The sequence below is a fragment of the Cynocephalus volans genome, chromosome 9 (genome assembly GCF_027409185.1).
Source record: "Cynocephalus volans isolate mCynVol1 chromosome 9, mCynVol1.pri, whole genome shotgun sequence".
In the NCBI taxonomy this organism is placed as follows: domain Eukaryota; kingdom Metazoa; phylum Chordata; class Mammalia; order Dermoptera; family Cynocephalidae; genus Cynocephalus; species Cynocephalus volans.
Window position 1 is genome coordinate 7,700,512 of NC_084468.1, and position 18,932 is coordinate 7,719,443.

Sequence of the window (18,932 nt, forward strand, 5' to 3'; positions counted from 1 at the left end):
CATGCCTAGCTGGGAGTATTATTCCCAACTTAAAGATTGAAAATAATCATCACAAGCAAGACAGAATACTCTGAAGCTGAGACCTTAGCACTGCTGGCTTTGGGAGCAAATGAGATGGTTTTTCCCATCATTTACTTATGTAGCAGGCCTTGCAGATACACCCTAGTGGAATTTATAAAGTTATATCGGGTATGCAGATGGGAAGATTAGGTCCCAGTGGAAGAGAGAATTCTGTTTAGAAATGTCATGGTTCCCCATCTAAATGCCTCATTACATACAGATTCCAAAGGTCTTTAAGACTCCATGTGATAGCTTTAAGAGATGGTATACTTTCTCTCTCTACTTTTGCAGAACAAGTCTTGAGACCACCTAGTATGACCTTGGTCTTGTCAAGAGGGGGAAACAGTAGGACTTGTCAAGGTCAGTCCATAGGATTTGGCAGAGCCATTGACCCAAGTATCTCCTCATTCTGCTTTAACCAAACCAAGAAAAAAAGTAGAAACACGTAAGTAGCAACATGACCTCACTTTGTCCTAGTGATTCTGCAAATAAAATCAAGAGCTGTTGAAAGGAGGGCACAGCACCAGTTACTACACCAGTAACTTTCTGTAGTGTCCTTTTCCCTTCTCCAGGCAGGAGCTGCTGTCTTTCACTTCACCTCCCCTAGATACCCAAACACTCTCTCTGTTGACAGAGAGCAGGTGCTGGGCTCAGGCTCATTCAGTATAAATGCAGGGCTCTTTTATCTGGGGCTCTTTTGAAGGTTCCTGGCAGGCACCCCTTCTCCCCCACTCTGGGCTCAGCCACACTCCTCCCAAGCTACCCGAGTGACCTCAGAGGGAGTCGGAGGCTCCTCTACACACCCCTGCCAAATGGCTGGCCAGCCTGTTTGCACAGCGTCATACATGAGCTCACCACCCCTGGAGGCAACCCGCTGCCTTCTCTAGAAGCAGTAAGAATGATAATGACCCAGAGTCTGCCTCCCTATTTCTCAAATTCAGGAATTCTACCTTCTGGAGCCCTCAAGAGAGAAGGGACAGCTGCATCCGTTGGAGGGCCTGGGAACCTCATGGACAGACCGTCTCTGACTTCCCTGTCCACATGAGCTCAGGCCCCACAACATCCTTAGTTAAAGCCTTGAAGTTTTCTCAGGCCAAATTCACGTGTTGAAGCCAGGCCAGCCAAGAGTACGTAAATCATGTCAATGGCTCTCACTGTGACTCCCTAGTGACCCACTGTATTGAGAGGAATGACTGTTAAGCATCCTTAGGGATAAATCATTATAATGATACACAGCACCGATTAAGGGTTGACTCTGTGCTAGCTGCCGAAATGAACACTTTGTGGATTACCTCTTTCCATATTATATCATCCCATTCTACAGCTAAGGAAACTGAGGATCAGGTGAGTGGCATGGTTGCCCAATGGCACAGAATTTGTGGAGGTTGGCAGAGCTGGGATTTGAGCCCAGGCATCCAGGGCCCAAGCCCTGAACCACCCCACCCTCTGGCCTCCCTCCCGCCTCCCTCCGGTTCTTCTGCTTGTGCAGGATGCCCTGCTGGGGTCCAGTCCTCACCGCATTGAGACCACAGAGCTGGTAGCAGGCCATGGTGATGACCACAGTGACAATCTGCCAGCGGACGGAGGGAGCCCTCAGCAGCTCCAGGACAGACACAAGGCGGATGTTCCTCTGCATGTAGCTCTCAGCCAGGATCTCTTCCATCTCTCGGGAGACATCTGCTTTGCCCAGGAATGTCTGGAATGCTGCAAACAGGGAAAGCATGGACTCTCAGCATGTTTACATTAGGATGTTTGCCACGGCTAATGCTGGGCAGATCTCTCCACTCAGACACATACCTAGTCAGGGGGTAGAGCTGGCCAGGGCCTTTGAAACCATGGAGTCCAAAGCCCTTCTTTAAAAATGGGAAGACTGAGGCCCAGCCAGATGCAATGACTTGCCCCAGGTCACCCAGCTGGCTGGGAGAAAAACCGGGAGGAAACCTGGGTCCTCTGATTGCCCCTATGGTAAAGCAGACCATGCCTAGGGTTCAAATCTGTGTCTGACATTGGGTGTTTGTGCCTTCATTCATCTTTTGTAATTGAGTCTGCCTGCCGGGACTGTTGGAAGGATTGCGTGATATCATACACATTAAAGTCTGGCTCAGAGCTTCCCACACAGGAAGCGCTCCTTCGAGGAATGTTCATTGAGCACCTCCTGTTTGCTGGGCCCTCTGTGCTCATGCCCATTGGAGGTGTCCAGAGGGAGGTCACATACCACTTGGCCAGGATGCCCTGGGTCAATTCTATCATCAGAAGGAGGATTGAACTTAATGACCTTCAAGTCCCTTTCCATGGACCCTCTGAAATACAGAAACCTTGAGAGGAGTTGCCAAGAGCTAACCTTCATGGGATTCAAACTCACTCTCGCGATTTATGCCTTTTCCAGTTTAAACACTGCATATTTCCGGCCTCAGAGAACCTGCCATGTTTTACCAAGACCTTAATTGTATAAACTCCACAGATTTGTGCACGAAAGTGGGCTGAGTAGACCCCTGAGACCATAATCATCAGATCAAATTAGAACACGGATTTAAATATTCAGGGCTCTGATGCCCTACCTCCTACAGGGAATGCTGACTATGGTGATGACTCCTGGGGATAGCCATTCCAGACACGGTGGACAACATATTTAAAACATAGCTCTGCATCACAGGGTATGTGGAAACACTCTTCTTAAGCAGAAAGAAAAAAAGAAAGAAAAAGAAAAAACTGCTAAATTTGCTCTAGATTCTTCAATAAGAAAGCACATGAAGGCCTTGGAGTGTTATTTCCAGCAGGGTATCGAAAACGGGTTCAGAATGTCTGTTCGTGAGCTCTGATTTAATGCTTTTCCCAGCACTTATTAAGGGTGAATGAGAGAGGTGGCTGGATGAGTCATGTTTCTGTGTCATGCACTGAACCGCAGTATTTCTAATGTTTCCTCAAAGTTCAAAATGCAACATCCTTGTGATAAAATAATTCTAGAGCCTTCGGGCAGGAAAATATTTCTCTCCCCTCCCTGATATACGTATTTTCCATTATTAACAAGGAGAACATTATAACCTTTACCCCCTTATAACCTTTTCACCTTGGTTGCCAGGAAGCTCTCGGACAAATTTAATTCTCAGCCCTTAACAAAATTTCCTGGAACAAAGATCTCTCATCTTCCCCTTAAATGTTCTGATCTTCTTTTAAAGCACCCATTTAACTTTCCTGTGGCACAGATGTTCATAAAAATTCTTTGTTCAACATGCCCCACCCCTCCTTTCGGGGTTCCTGTGACTGGGTGAGGAAGGGTGTCTTGTGTGACCAGCATGGCAGACATGGGGCTGCGTTGCTCAGAACCCCTCGGGAAAGGACGTGGCGCCTGACTGAAAGCAGTGAGGTTAGTGGGCAGCCTCATGATCTTAGCTGAGGGAGAGTCCTCTACAAGGTGATGCTGTTTTCAGAGTGGCCCCCAGCCCATGGTTGAACCAGGTGGTGATAAAGGACCCAGCCATTCTGCCCAAAGAGGGACTACTGTCATGCACGAGTATCGCTCCAGAGCTCCCCACTGCACTTGCAGAGGCTTTGCCAGGTGCAGTGTGGCCTGATGGCTCCCCCTGCCCAATTCTGCTCTTGTCCATGTCCTTTCCCAGGTGCTACTCCCCAATGAGACTTCTGCACTCCCAACTCATTCTCAGATCTGCTTCCTGGAACCCAACCTGCAAAAACTAATTACTTGACAGGGCGAAGTAATCCATCAACTTAGCTCTCTTTTCAACTCGTGAAGTACTGAGCTGCTTCGGTTCTTACCACCCTCCCCTGATCTATTGCCATAGTCTGCTGATCGCCACCTGGGTCCTGACTTCCCATGCCCTGCTGAGCTCCTACTGTAACCCTGCTGTCCATGCTGTGGTGTCAGCCATGTGTCACACCATTTCATTGCTCCTGAAAAGACTACCTGAGCTCCCAGCTGTGTCTGGAATGAAGTCTGGGCTCAATGGCCTGGCCTGTGGCTCTCCTTCAGTGTCATCTCCTGCTGCTTCCATCTCTGCGTGCATCTCTCTGGGACTTAAAACATTGCATCGTGCTTTCTCGCTTTTCTCCAATTGGCCACACGATTCCCTCTGCAGGGGAGGCTCTCCCCACCTTTCCTCACCTGGCTAACTCTTCCTTGTTTCAACACCCTCCCAGATAGTCTGTCCCTCACCCATAGCCACAGGGAGAGGAGAGCTGCCAGGTTCCCCTGGGCCCCCGTCCCGCATGCTTTCCCATCTCGACGCTTCCTCCCTGCACTATCAATCGAACTTCATCTCTCCACTGGCTATGAGCACCTTGAGGACCTGGTTCCTGTGCCTGGTGGAGATCAGATGTCAAGTTGGTGTTTGTTGATGTGAACTGAACCGACCCAGGTGGCAAACCTAGTCCTTTCCCTTAAAGCAGGGGTTCCCCACGTCAGCACTGTTGACATCTTGGACAAGATTACTCTTTGCGTGGGCTGTGCTGTGCATTGTTGGATGTCTGGCAGTGCACCTGGCCTCTGCCTGTCAGATGCCAGTAGCACCCCCTCGGTTGTGACAATCAAAATGCCTCCAGTCATTGCCAAATATCTCCTGGAGGTGGGGCAAAATGACCTCTGGTCAGAATGACTGCCTTAAACAGAGTTCTAGGTTGCTGGCTCCTCCCAGGAGGGTCTCATAGCAGCACATGCGCCTCCCACCCCCTGCAGCAAGGGGGAGGGGCTCCACCATGCAGAGGAGCTGACAGGCGACCTTCATTTTCCTCCCTTTCGGCGTGGGGGGAGACACTGCGGTTTCCTTGTGCAACTTACTGGTGAGTGGATTGGGGGATGGTAGTATCTGGTTTGGATTTCATTAACTCTGACAAATGTACAGGTGCTTATAAAGAATCACCCAAAGAAATTACGAGTTAAAGGTAAAACCAAGTGTCAGCACTAACAAAGACAGGGCAATAGTGGAACCGCCACCTCTACTCCAGGTACAAGCCAGTTGCTGGTCTCAATGGCCGCTGACAGTATGGTGCCTAGCAGAGATTTTAAAACTTAAGACATAATTAATCTGTTTCTTCAAGGCAGAGGTGACATTTTAACAAGAATGAGAAAGGAGCAACTTTTCAAAAGAAACTGTTTTATCAAAAGAAATGTTTAGGGATGTTTCAATCACCATGTGTTTTGGTAGACAAAATTATGTTCACTGGTCACCAATAAAAACTCTTTTATCTGCACAATAAAACAAACAAAAAGCCTTAAAAAACCTCACAAACAGTTTAAAAATATTCCTGTTTAAAAATATTTCAAATAAAGAGTTCAGTGGGCTTTGCTAAAGTCTGGCTGTTAAAATATTAAAAGGCAACATCTTCTGACTATTTTGCAAGAACAACTGAATGACCTTGGGAAAATGGAAACACATTGGCTAAATTTCCACCTCCCCAAATGGTTCCTTCCTAGCAGATGACACTGCAGGCTGAACACCAGCTGCATTAGGTTCAGCCAGCCTGGTTTCCTTCTTCCATTTGGATCTCCATCATTTTATGAGGTTCATTTTTGAGCCACCACCATCATTTAGGCCAACATGGAAATAACATTGGCTAACACTTGCTGGGGTTGCTCTCTGCTGGGCACTGTTCTACACACTTGGCATGCCTTCACTTATTTAATTATTATATAACTGCCCCCTGAAGTAGACATGGTTAGTATTCCCATTTTGCAGGTGAGATAATGAAAGAAACCTGCTCATGGCCAGGAAAACTGGTTGCCCTGAGGGCAGAGCCTGAGACAAGGATGGGGCATGGGAGGTTTGCAGGGGTGAGGGTTGGGGAGATGAGGCAGGGAGGGAGGATGTGATGGAGACACCAGAGGAGGCCACCACCATCACCCACCTGGGAAATGGAGTAGCTGGGATTAGATCCAGGCAAGGGCTCCAAAAGTCTTACTCTTAATGTTCAGTTCTGGAACTTAGGAACTGTCTTAGTCAGCTCAGGCTGCAGTAACAAAATACCAGACTGGGCCACTTAGATGACAGGCATTTATTTCTCATGGTTCTGGAGGCTGGGAGTTCAAGTTCAGGGAGCCAGCAGATTCAGTTCTCTGCAGAGGACTCTCTTCCTGGCTTATGGACGGCCGCCTTCTCACTGTCCCCACGTGGTGGAGAGCAGAGTGAGGGAGCTCTGGTCTCTCTTCCTCTTTCCATAAGGGCACTAATCCCATCATGAGGACCCCACCCTCATGACCTCTAAATCTAGTCACCTCCCAAACGCCCCACCTCCAAAAGCCATTACACGGGGGGTTGGGCTACAACATATGGACCTGGGGAGACAGGAACAGCCAGAAACCGAGAACCAGATCTTCCAGACCTTTGAAATGCTGTCCTTCTCCCCCAATTCCTTCCTCTCCTCTTTCCTCCCCTCTCTCTCTAAGCTTCATTTCACATGGTGAGATCCCAAAAGGCCGGAAGCATCCTCTGGCTTTTGCTCAACCATCCCTCTGCCCGTCACGCTTATCAGAGTGAGGCAGAGTCTATGCTGTAAGTTTAGCACCCATTTCATTACACTTGGGAAGCAAAGAATGGATTTTTTTGGAACTAACTCCTGCCTTCCTTTTCACACTATGAGGGACAACTTTCCCTTTCCACCAGTCTTTAGGTGAAGGCCTGGAATCTGCCTCTGGATCAGGGAGACCACTCGCAAAGGGGCAGGAGGAAACTGCATGTGGAGCGGTGTTGGATGTGACCATGGCAAGTAAGTGCTTCCACCTGCGATGGCTCCTGTCATCACTTGGTCCTAGCTCAGGGCAGCTGCTGTTCTAGGGATAGCCTGTGACAGGCAGTGCATGCAAGAGGTTGGTTCTTACTCAGGGCCTGGCATGCAACAGGTGCTCAAACCATGTTGGATGAAGGTAACTGGACCCTACTCATATCTGCTGGTGTTTAGCCTGGAGAAGGGGATCCTCTGGGAGGATGGTCCTGGATGTAGGTGGGATTGGACTTTCTTTCCATGACTTTGAGGTCAGATCAAGGACCACAGGCAAGAGATGGGATGCACTGGACATCAGCTGACCACAAGGAAGAACTGCCTGACCGATGGGTCCAAGGATGGATTATTTTATTGAGCAGCGAGTTCCGCATCCCTGGAGGTAGACAAGGAGAGGCTTGGTGATCACCTGTCTGAGATGTTGTGGGACCCAGGCATTGAACAGGAAGATGGAAAATGGGGTCTCTAAAGCAAGTCCAGGACCTCAGGAGTGTGCAGGCTCTGGATGGCTGGGAGGAGATGGGGCCATGGCATTGGTGGGTGGGACGGGTTGGAACAGCACCTTCAGTTTTGACTAGCTGCTTTTGGAGAGAGAGGAAATGGCCTTAGAAGTGTGTAGTCCATGAGCCCAGTTCCAAAAGATATTGGCTTATGGAAAATAACTCTCCCAGAGGAGTTCATTCCCTCGATTCTCCAAGTCATTTAATAATAGTCCATCTAAGGCCTCTCCTCCTACTGCACCCCCTCACCCCACCCTCTCCCTTAAACTGGAAAGTAAAAGGCCTTTCCATAGCTCACAAGTCATTCATATTCCTGGCCATGCTGTCACTAACTCCAAAGACCTTGAAAAAGGAATGACAATTTGCATTTCCCAGTGGGAAAGAAAACCCTGGACTGTAGGGTCACCTCCTGAGCTGGGAGAGGGAGCTGTTATGTAATCAGATCTTTGCTCTTTATAGACTCCCCTTTATTCAAGGACAATCGAGAGACAGTGATCAGGGGAGAGAAAATTTCCATTTATTGTGCACCTACGACGTGCCAGGCTTTGTGTTATGTGTCTTATGACTTCATCATAACTCCTACAACAGCCCTTCGAGGTGAGTGTTGTTTGATCCACTCAGCTTCGGGGAGGTAAGAAACATGTCAAAGATCACCCCGGTTGACAGGGAGGGAGTCAATGCTCCACCCTAGATCTGTCTGATCTTTCTTTCCATGCATCTCAAAGGAATGAGAAGAAACTGCAGAACTGAGCAGCTGGCAGAACCAAATTTAGTTCATTTCCATTAACCTGCAGCCTTTGGGAGCTTGCTGTGTGCTGGGGGTTGGGCACAAAGGTCTTCCACATTAAGGAAAGAACAAGGCTCAGTCTGGGGAGAGACAGATCACAACTCGCTACCGTGCAAGCGGGTGGTGCCGGATGCAGAGACTGCAGAAGCCTCACGGAACCCCTGCAAGATCAACACTCTTATTGCCATTAAACAGATGGGGGAAATTGAGGTTCAGAGGGATGAAATCCTGCAAGAGAGATGGCATCTCCACTTCTGTGTCCACAGGGTCCCTGACAGCTAAACCCTAAGTTCTCTTCTGTAGGGAATTAGAGTTAATATCGCCAGCATTTATGGAGGGCCACTCTGCGCGTCGGGGGTACTTATAAGAATCAACTGACGTAGTGTCCATACGGGGTAAGTGCAGGGATAGTCCCTCATGGATGGTGGCTATTAGGAGAAGCTGTCAGAGGTGGCAGCAGTGCAAGTACTTGTTAATAACAGACAAACTTCAAGGTCTGCCCCAGTTGGTCACACGAATTCACGGGTTCATGATCAACCCTCTTACTCTGGATGGATTCCCGCCCTGTCTCCCTTCACCTAGTTCATGCCAACTTGTCCTCCCACCCCAGCTCAGTTGCCACCTTCTCCGGGAAGCTCTTCCTTGTCTCCCACATTCTAGACACGCTGGTGCTCCATGCTCTTTCCTTGTAGTTCCCGGCATGGGGCGGTCTACGTTCATCTGTGAATTCCCTCTCCGACAGAATTCTTCAGGACTCAGGGGACTTGTATGGTTTTTTCCCATATTTTATTCCCAGGGCTTAGCACAGTGCCTGGCACACAAGAGAAACTCAATAAATATGTGAGTGTTGACTGAGTGGTGGATCTAGAAGGTTCCTGACAACTTAGACTACATTACAATGGCCTTCCCCTGGCTGCTTTTCAGGCTGTGCCTCCAGCTCTTACTGAGAGTCCATATAAGAAAAGAAGACAAGGGCTGGCACATAGCTCACTTGGGAGAGTGTGGTGCTGACAACACCAAGTCAAGGGTTAAGATCCCCTTACTGGTTATCTTTAAAAAAAAAAAAGAAAAGAAAAGAAAGAAAAGAAAACAGAGAGAGCTATCTTTTGCAGTTGTTTTAACTTAGGTTCAAGACTTTATTATGTGTCCCAAGACCCCTATCAAGGGTCCCTTGTGAAAATGTTTTTTAGAGCAGTGTGCAAGTAAACTCTGTTTCTCCTGAGAAGTTGGCCTGTTTCTCATAAAGGGAGAGTCTGTGAAGGAACCAGTTCCTTCTTTTGCCCTGGCTGCCAGGAAGCTCAGAGTATTTTGGTGGCTCCTCCTAAAAAAACAAGATACTTCCTGTGGCCTAGCTAATTTTTAGGCATAGTTCTAAGCCCTTTATGTGAATTAAATCGTGAATTAGAAGTTTGAAATAACCCAGTGAGATAAGCGCCAGAGAGGGGAGCCAAGTTAACAGCTGCACATAGCTAGAAAACAGCAATGCAAGGGCAGGAACCCAATCAGCTCGGCTCAGGAAATCTGGGCTCTTAACCTGCACAGTGTGTTGCCTCTTAGTAGCTGTGTTAAACCTGGTAGGGCTTCTTCCTTCTCCTTCCAGGGCCCTGAGTTTTATCTATAACACAGACTCACGCACACACGCACACACAAACATTCACAAGTGTACACACACACACACACACACAAATTCATATACACATATACACAGGCAGACATGCACACATACACATATTCATACATGCACAAACATACACATAGAAACTCACATGTACACATACACACATACATATATACACACACATGTGCATACACATGCACATGCACATATATACACATGCACTTAGACATATTCACACACACACACACACACACACACACACACACACACACCTGTATTGTGAGCTGCCTAAATTTTTCTAGATTTCTATAAGGTAGAAGACGTCACTAATACTTATAAAAAAGAGGAAAAAGAGGCCTCTACTGTGTGGCCTGGGCAAGGTCGCTTGACCTTTAACTTCCAGTTTCCTCACCTCTGTGATAAGGACCCTCCCATCTTTGCAGTGCTCTCCAATATGCTAAATGTAAGGGATCGGAAAAGTCATTGCCACCCTTGTGCCAATAAACCATTGATATGGGGCAAAGAGCTAAGGCAGAGCAGCTTCAGGGAATCACAGCTGCCCAGCAGGTTAGAAGCAAACTTTGCACGGAGCTGCAAGGCTTTGAGCAGCCGGTCCTGCCCTGAACTTGGCCCAAAGCTCTGCTCCTTTGGAAGATGTGGAAGAGGATGACAAACACCCTGGGTCAGGAGAGCGGGCTAGTCGCAGCTCAGCCACGGGCCTTCATGGTGGCCTGGGACAAAGTTCTCACCTCCCTGGGTCTCGGTTCCATGTCTGCAAAATGAAGGACTTGCATTGGCCTTGGCTCATTTCCACCTTCTGAAGGGAAAAGAAGCTTCTTGTTGAGGCTGAGCTCAGCTACTCTCCTCCAGTCACGTTCCATTTGTGCCAAGCTCTGTCCTGCTGCTTCAGGTGTCACCCCATGTATATCCCAGATTCTGTGGTCTTATAGAGCTAGGCTCTGGTGCCAGACAAGTTTGGGCTCACAAGTTGGCCCCACTACTCACTAATGAAGTGACCTTTGGTAGGTTATATCAGCCTCCCCAGGCCTCTATTTTCCCACCTGTAAAGTGGGGGTAAGAACACGAATCTCTTAGAGTTGGAGGATACTGGGATGGGCAAGCCCATGAAACATGCCCATGTGCCGCAGGGCCTTAGCACATGACAAACCCCTCTCCTCCCTTCTCTCAAGCCACTGCACAGATTTAGGATGCCCTTATTAGGCCTTATTAGTTTGTTCATTCATTCAATGCACATTTAGGGAGCACCTATTGTATACCAAAAGATAGCTTTCTGTGAGTCTTAATATCAGTTCCTCATGCTTGGGATTAGACTTTCTAGAAAGGAGAGCCTCATGTAGTTTATTGCTGGTCTCCACATCTGACTAAAACTGCTTTGCACTGCAGCCTTCATAAGCACGGAGAGCCCACGTCTTTGCCGAGCACTTCATAAACGTTTTGCAGTCTGGTTCCTTCCCCCTCAGCACACATTCACACACCTCTGCCTTGTGAGTAGCTGCAGGGAGACTGGAGATGGGGCTGATTTTATATGTACATGCTGTGCATTGGCTTGGAACATCTCTACACCGAGGAAAACCTCTTGGGTACAGAGGTAGAAACTATCAAGACAGAAACATCAGAAGGCCCAAAGCAACTGTCTGAAACATCTCCCTGGTAAAAATGGCTGGTCTGCATAATGAAGCTCCCTCACTTCTGACCTCCCAGTCTGTTTCTGCTCTGGTTGAAATTGTTCTGTGTTCTCACAGCAAGCAAATCTCTATCTGATTGCTATGAACACCTCCAAGCACGAAGCACAGAGCTTTAAGAAGCAGCGTGCTACGGTGGACATTGTAGACTCTGGTGTTAAGAGTACTTCAATTTTTTATATTCATATAACAATTAGTAAGCACCTACTACATGCCAGGCCCTGCTCTAGGTGCCGGGGGTTCAGCAATGAGTGAAACAGGAAAAGCCTCATGGAGCTTTTCATTCCAGTGGAGGAAAGAGATATTAAACAAATTGACATATAAACATCATTTTTGGTCGTGATATGTGCTAAGAAAAAAAATAAATTAGGGTGCGTGACAGTGAAAGGAGTTGATGCTGTTGGAGCTACTGTCGTTGGGGGAGATGTTTTTGAGGAGATGCTGTTTCAGCAGAGACCTAAATGAAGTAGGGAGCTGTGGGCTATGCAGGTGGAAGGAGCCAGTGCCAAGCCGCTGAGATGAAATGCTAAGAACATCCCACCAGTCACAAGTGGGCTCAGATTCGGCCTATGGGGACTCAGCCCCTCAACCATCCTTTTAGATTCTCTCCCGTATCACTGGGGCTAGACACCTACAAACTACATTTTTTGGCACTCACACTAGCTCATCTGGTTCGATTCTGCCAATGAGTGGCGTTGATGCAAGACTGAAAGTAGGAGGAAGAAAGAATCTCTTCTGCTTCTAGTCAAAGCTCCAGCACCATCAGTGGTGGCAGCAGCCGCTCGGCCTGAGACTGGGGCTCCAGCACCATCAGTGGTGGTGGCACCTGCTCGGCCTGAGACTGGGGCGCCAGCACCATCAGCCGGATAGCTCCAGCATCCGCCCTCAAGCAGCATAAGCCAGGAGGGTGGGCTCATGGACTCCAGCATTACTGTGCCTGACCCCTCCTACTCCCTGGCCCCACCAGCACCTCTGTAACCATGTTCCTGCATTCAGGGTCTCTCTGGTTGAAATATTACTTCCATTCTCCTAAGTGGAACATTGACTAATGTACTTGCTCTGTGACCTTGACTTAACCTCTCAGTGTCTTAGTCTCCTCATCTATAAAATAAAAAGTAAACACTTTGTAAGTTTTTTGGGGGGAGAGGGGAGGATTGAAGGAGTAGATGCAGTGTAGGTAGCTCTATTAGTTTCCTGTTGCTGCTGCAACAAATTACCACAAATGTAGTGGCTTAAAACAACACAAATCTGTCATCTTTTAGTTCTGGAGGTTAGAATCTGAAATAGGCTTCACTGGACAAGGTGTTGTTGGGCTGTTCCTTCTGGAGGCTCCAGGGGAGAATCCTTTCCTTGCCTTTTCCAGCTCCTACAGTCCATCTGCATTCCTGGGCTTGTGGCCCCTTCTTCCATCTTCACGGCCAGCAGCATTGGGCCAAGTCCTTCTCCCGCTGCCTCCCATCTGGTCTCTCTCTCTGCCTCTCTTTTCCACTTATAAAAACCCTTGTGATTACACTGGGTTCAGCTGATAGTTCAGGATAATCTCCCCCTCTCAAAGTCAGCTGGTCAGCACCTTGAATTTCATCTGTGGTCTTAATTCCTTTGTCATGTAACCCAACATGTTCACAGACTCTGGGGATTAGGAAGTCGACATCCTTCAGGGTGGGGCAGGGTGGAGAGAAGGTCATGGTTTTGGCTTTCACATGAGCACATATGAGGAACTCAAACAATGTGCTACGGCTTGAATGTGTCGCCAAAGTTCATGTGTTGGAAACTTAATCCCCAGTGCAACAGAGTTGAGAGGTGATACCTTCAAGAGGAGATTAGGTCATGAGGGCTCTGCCCTCACAAATGGATTAATGTTATCGTAGGAGTCGGTTAGTAATTGTGGGCATGGGCTCCTGATAAAAGCATGAGCTTGGCTCTTTTCCTCTGTCTCTGTCTCTGTCTTGTGTGTGTTCTCTCTTGCCCTCCTGCCATCTGCCGTGGGACAACCCAGCAAGAAGGCCCTCACCAGATGTGGCCCCTTTGTCTTGGCCTTTCCAACCTCCAGAACCATGAGCCAAAGACATTTCTGTTCATTATAAATTACCCACTTTGTGGTATTCTGTTATAGTGGCACAACACGTACTAAGACCCAATGGAAACCATTTCTAGAGCTGAAAGACAAACTGAAATCTCCTAATCTAGTTCTTTCTTTGCACAAAGCAAAACTCATGGCTCAGAGAGGCTTGGGTGCTCTGCCTGTCCACTGCAGCACTCCACCTGAATAATCACAGGGGTGATGCCAGGGAGGAGAAAGGAACGTCATGTGTCCACTGAGGTGCCTGGGAGCAGTCGCTGCCCCAGGCAGCTTCACACGGTCAACCACAGGGGCTTTTTATTTTTTCTTACACTACTCTGTCCTACCTCTTGTGCCCTAAAATGGCTGTACTCCTGAGACATTATCTAATGGCAGAACAAGAATCCTCACTGTCCCTGAAGAAAGCTTCCATCCTGACAGAGGCCTGGCATTAGTGCTGTAAGAGACCCTTAGTACAATCTAGCCTGGCCCTGGCCATGAACAGATGAGGAAATGACAGTCCGGAGAGTGGCATAACTGGCTACCTAGTGACAGAGCTTAGATTTACCTTGGGGCTTTTTAACCCAGTCAGTGTCAGTTCTGTGCCACCTCACTCTCCCTCGGACAGGAAGCAGCATACCCCAGCAATGACATTTATAACTCCCCTGCTGTGTAAGCCTGTGTGTAGTTGCAGACCCTGAGCACTTGCTTCCAGCAGCCCCATGCCCAACATTAGCCTCTGCCCCAATGTGCCTTGGTTCCGGCCTCAGAACCTGGAGCTGGACCAGTCTTCGGAAAGCATCTCTTTCAGTCCTTGATGGTACAGGTGGGGAAACACAGCCCAGAGAGGTGTCATGACAAAACCAGGGCTCCTGAACCCCACCCAGTGTGTAACACCCACATCCCGTGGTCTCTTTTTGTGCCTGGCATCTGAAGAGCTCCGCAAGACTGATGCCCAACAAATCATTAGTGAGGATGCTCACATGATGCCTGTGTTGTTCCAGGACTCATGCCATTGAACATCTGTTTCCAGGTTTACAAACCTGCAGATGCGCCCAAAGTTGATGAGTCCCAGGGCCCCATGTTTGGGGTTTAAAATTGTTTATTTTACTCATTCCTGCAGGGAGCTCCATGGCTCATAAAACATTAAAATGGGCATCATGGCTGTTTCATTAAATTTCCAGTCTATGAAGACTGAATTAAGGGATTTTGGGATAGCTGTTTGGGTTTGCGTTCTGTAACCACCAGGCACATCTGTGAGGCACATTCATGAATTCTCTGCTCATGAGAGAGGCGGGAGCTATCTCAAGTTGCCTCTTTCCAGGAAATGGAGCCATTCTGCCAGAATCCCATTGCTATGATCTGAATGTTTGTGTCCCTCCCCCAAATTCATAGGTTGAAACCTAATCCCTAATGTGATGGTAGTAGGATGTGAGGACTTTGGGGAGGTGATCAGGTCCCAAAGGTGTAGCCCTCATGAGTGGGATTAGTGCCCCTATAGAAGAGGACCCACCATGTGAGGACACACCGAGAAGTCACCATCTATGAACCAGAAAGCAAATCTGCCAGTGCCTTGATCTTGGACTTCCAGCCTCTAGAATTGTGAGAAATAAGTTTCTGTTGTTTGGAAGCTGCTAGTCTATTGCATTTTTGTTATAGCAGCCGAGATGGACTAAGACTTCCTTCCAAATCCTCATCCTTTAGGATGCCGGAAGAGGCCACAGACAGGCCAGATGGGAGGTAACTGGCAGGAATCTCCTTTCTAGAAGTCAGGAGCCCTGGATTTTGGGGGCCAGCTCCATGAACACCAGGCTGGGTGGTGATGGTAAGTTCCCAAACCTTCCTGCAGTCAGTTTCTCATCTATGGAAAGGAGAGGTCGATCTGCCTTCTCCTTGCCCAGGAATTGTGTGAAACTCAATATTTTAATTCACAGGTAAATATCCTTCAACAGCTTATAGCACATTTTCAAAGCTTAGATTTATTTTCTTATTTATTCAACACTTAGCCAATGAAAGTCTGTGCTGGATGCTGGGGACACGAAGCTGCAGGAGACATGGCCACTGCCCTCAAGAGACTCACTATCTGGGGAGGGAGGGTCATGAACAGGGAGGGACACCATACTGTCACCAGCAGCAGGATGAGATGACTGTGGGAGTGCGAGACAGGGATGACAGCTGTGATGGCCGATTTTACATATCAACTTGGCCAGGCCAACGTCCCCAGATATTTGGTCCAGTACCAGTCCAGATGTCTCTGTGAAGATATTTTTTAGATGAGATTAACATTCAAATTAGTAGACTCGGAGGAAAGCGGATTACCCTCCATAATGTGGGTGGGCCTCAGCCAGTCAGCTAAAGGCCTTAAGCGAAAGACTGACCTCCCCCAGGGGAGAGAGAATTCTGCCTCTAGGCTGCCTTCAGGCTTGAGCTGCAAAGTCACCTCTTCCCTGGGTCTCCAACCTGCAGGCCTGCCCTGCAGAGTTTGGACTTGCCAGCCTCCACAATTAGGTGAGCCAATCCTTAAAATAGAACCCTACCTACCTATCTATCTATCTATGTGTCTAGCTTTCTGTCTATCTATCCCCATCCTATTGGTTCTGTTTCTCTGGAGAACCCTGCCTGTTACAGGGGCTGTCCTGACCCAGCCTAAGACCTCACAGAATATATCACTCTGCCTCACATCTTAACTGAATGCATTGTTTTGGAGGGAAGTGGGTTCTATCAGCATGGTGGCCCGAGAATATGCCCACAGACCTCCAGCTATGGAATGCAACTGACCAAGGGCCGCGGCCACTGAGCTTCTGAGACCTGTCATCCCATCTGTACCAAGACCAGGATCCCAGAAGCTGCTGTCAGCCGGTGGCTGAGCACAGCAGGGAAACCAAGGCAGCCTTGCTCCTGGGAGACCGAGGGCTCCTCTGGGGCCGGTGTTGGCCTAAGGACCCCCAGGGCCTTGATGAACCTTCCTCAGACCGCACAGCAGCCCAGAACGCTTCTGTCCAACCTTCTGTTCTTTTCCTCTCCACTTGGGGTTGGACTGCCCACATTGGTTTACAGAGACACTCCAATAAAGTCCCCACCCACTTAATTCACTTGGTCTGCTTCTTGGAGGACCTGGACTAGCATAATCAGTGAGCCAGGCACATAGAAAACTGTGCTCCTGTGGCGCTGCACTGAGCCTTCAAGCGCAGAGGAAAATGAGCTAGACAAACAAGCATTTGCAACAAGGCAACCCTCACCCTGTCCTCTCAACAGCCCTTTGGGACGGGCCCCAGTATTACAGCATGGTGGGAAGGATCTTCCCCCAGGCCCAGGACCTCTCTGTGTGACCCCAAGGTCTTGGCTGGATCCAAGACGCTCATGGCTGCTCTAGGGGGTGGATTCCTTCACCGTCTTTCTTGACAAGGACCTAGCAGGAATGTTTGTTGATGGACTGCTACTGGCCACATGATCGCCACAGCTGACACTGCTACAAGTACAGTGTTCACACATCGCAAAGCACTCTCACATCCACGATCTGATCTAATCATCCTGCTGGCCCTGCAGACGAGCCCTTGTGTCATTCCCATTTCACAGGTGAGAACACTGAGTCTCTGGGAGGATGGGCGGCGTGTCTAGGGTCACACGCTGTCATGTGGGGAGGAAGAAGCTGCAACCCAGCTCGTCTTGTCACCGGGTTACCCCACTACAAATCCCTAGGAAAATGCCCAAGAAAAGCTGCAAGCTGTTTGCTTTTTATAAACTATTCCTTCTTTTTGGAGCTGTGCTTGCTTATAGGGAACTAAGGCCGGATGCCAGTAACCACTGAGGAAATGTTTAGCTTTTGTAAGTAGAACATTGAACTGCAGAATCAGTAGAAGCTGAAGAGTCCCAATGATAACCACCTGATCCACCCTTGACCTTCTTAGTTCATTATACCTCATCGTCATATGTTATCATACTAAAACCCCTGCCCTTGGAGGAGAAACGTACCTAGCTAGGCACATTTTGAGCCAGGTGCAAAGACCCCCAGCCACTGCGCATGCTCCATTTGCTTCCAAGAAGTCCCCACCCCTTTTCCAAGAACCCGAGACCCTCCTACCCCTCTACCCCTATAAAAGTCTTAAACCTTCCTCGATTCAGGGAGAGGTGTCCTTGGAGCACAAGCTCATCCTTCTCCATTCTTTGATCAAAGAATAAAGTTCCTGCTGTGCTTTTCCAAACCTGGTGTCATTATATTGACGAAAGCGACTCCAAGTAGGGAAGCCCCCACTGAGGGCTGGGCTGTAGCCTCAGGTTCCAATGGGGACAGGGATCTCGACCCAGCTTGCTACCAGGGAAGCAGTGGCCAGTGTAAGCTCTGTCGGGCTAACTCCTTGACCTTGCTGGAACAGTCCTCTTCTCATCGGGCCCCTGAGGCTGGGACCAGTAACAGTCTGACTCTCAGTCAACCCTGAGCCACACAGCATGGCACACAGTGGGCCTTCTAGAGAGCCAGGGAGCCTCAGCATTCCAACAGTGACATCACCAGGGACAAAGAGGGCAAGAAAAGCATGTAAACTTTAGTGACCGAGAGAAACATTTTGATAAACGCTTGGAATAAAAGGCGTCTGCTGGATGTCTGCATGTCGGAAGGGGAGGGAAGCTGCTCGACCCACTAGAAGGAGAAGAGATTGGGACTCAGGGGGCAGAGGAGACGGTGGAAGGGTAATGAGCAGAGATGGGAGGGGAGGGGAAGGAGGCGGTCGGTGAGAAGTGGGATGTCGTGCACCTTGCGGAGCGACCTTTGCACCCTGAAATCTTCCACATGGCCTCTAACCACTCCTGTGATTTGGTGTGCCTGATTGCTGTTGTTTTTGAGGGAACCAAAGCAGGTGCTCAATTCAAGCTGGGGTTACCATGATGTGAGACAAGGTGGTATGTGAGAGACCCAGCACCCAAGAAGCGGAGGAGGCTCAAAGCACAGGAATGCTCAGGACTGCAGGGAAATCTGGAAGAGGGCTTTGAATATCCCCATGCTGTGGAACTGGGGGCCAGCAATTCCCCCCAGGTCTCAGGGGCATAGAGACCCCCAACAAACTCAGGGGTTGCTCAAGGATGGCACCAACCACAGGCATGACATAGAAAACATCCTCTGCTTTGGTGGAACCCTCGACAATCCTCTAAATTCTCTAAAGTGGGCCTGGTTGTTACCTCTCAATTGCTTGCTCTTTGGAGTGAAGAAATGCAGGGGAAATTTCAAGGCATGTCTTTGTTGCTTGAGAGTGTGGGGCTTTTGCAGGGTGGCTTGTGAGCTGTATTTTCCTGCCTGCTTCTGGCCCTTGGGTGATCTGTAGGAAGGCGCCCACCACCCTGGGCTGCTGTTCTTTGCTGAGTACCCTGTTCCACCAGTTGTCTCTCTAGCCAGGGAAAAGAGAGCCCTGGGATGGAGACAGTCCAGGGGAAAATGGGAGCTTCTCAGAGGTCACTCATCTTGGCTTACACCTTAAAAATGAGA

General features: G+C 48.8%; 1 protein-coding gene across 1 annotated transcript in view; it reads right to left on the reverse strand.

The window, feature by feature from the left end:
• SLC2A9 (solute carrier family 2 member 9) overlaps nt 1–18,932 on the reverse strand; it is a 207,109-nt gene that overhangs the window by 92,858 nt on the left and 95,319 nt on the right. Inside the window, exon 7 of the mRNA XM_063108514.1 lies at nt 1,577–1,764. Within this exon, the coding sequence (XP_062964584.1) occupies nt 1,577–1,764 (188 nt within the window). The remainder of the gene's footprint in view (nt 1–1,576; nt 1,765–18,932) is intronic.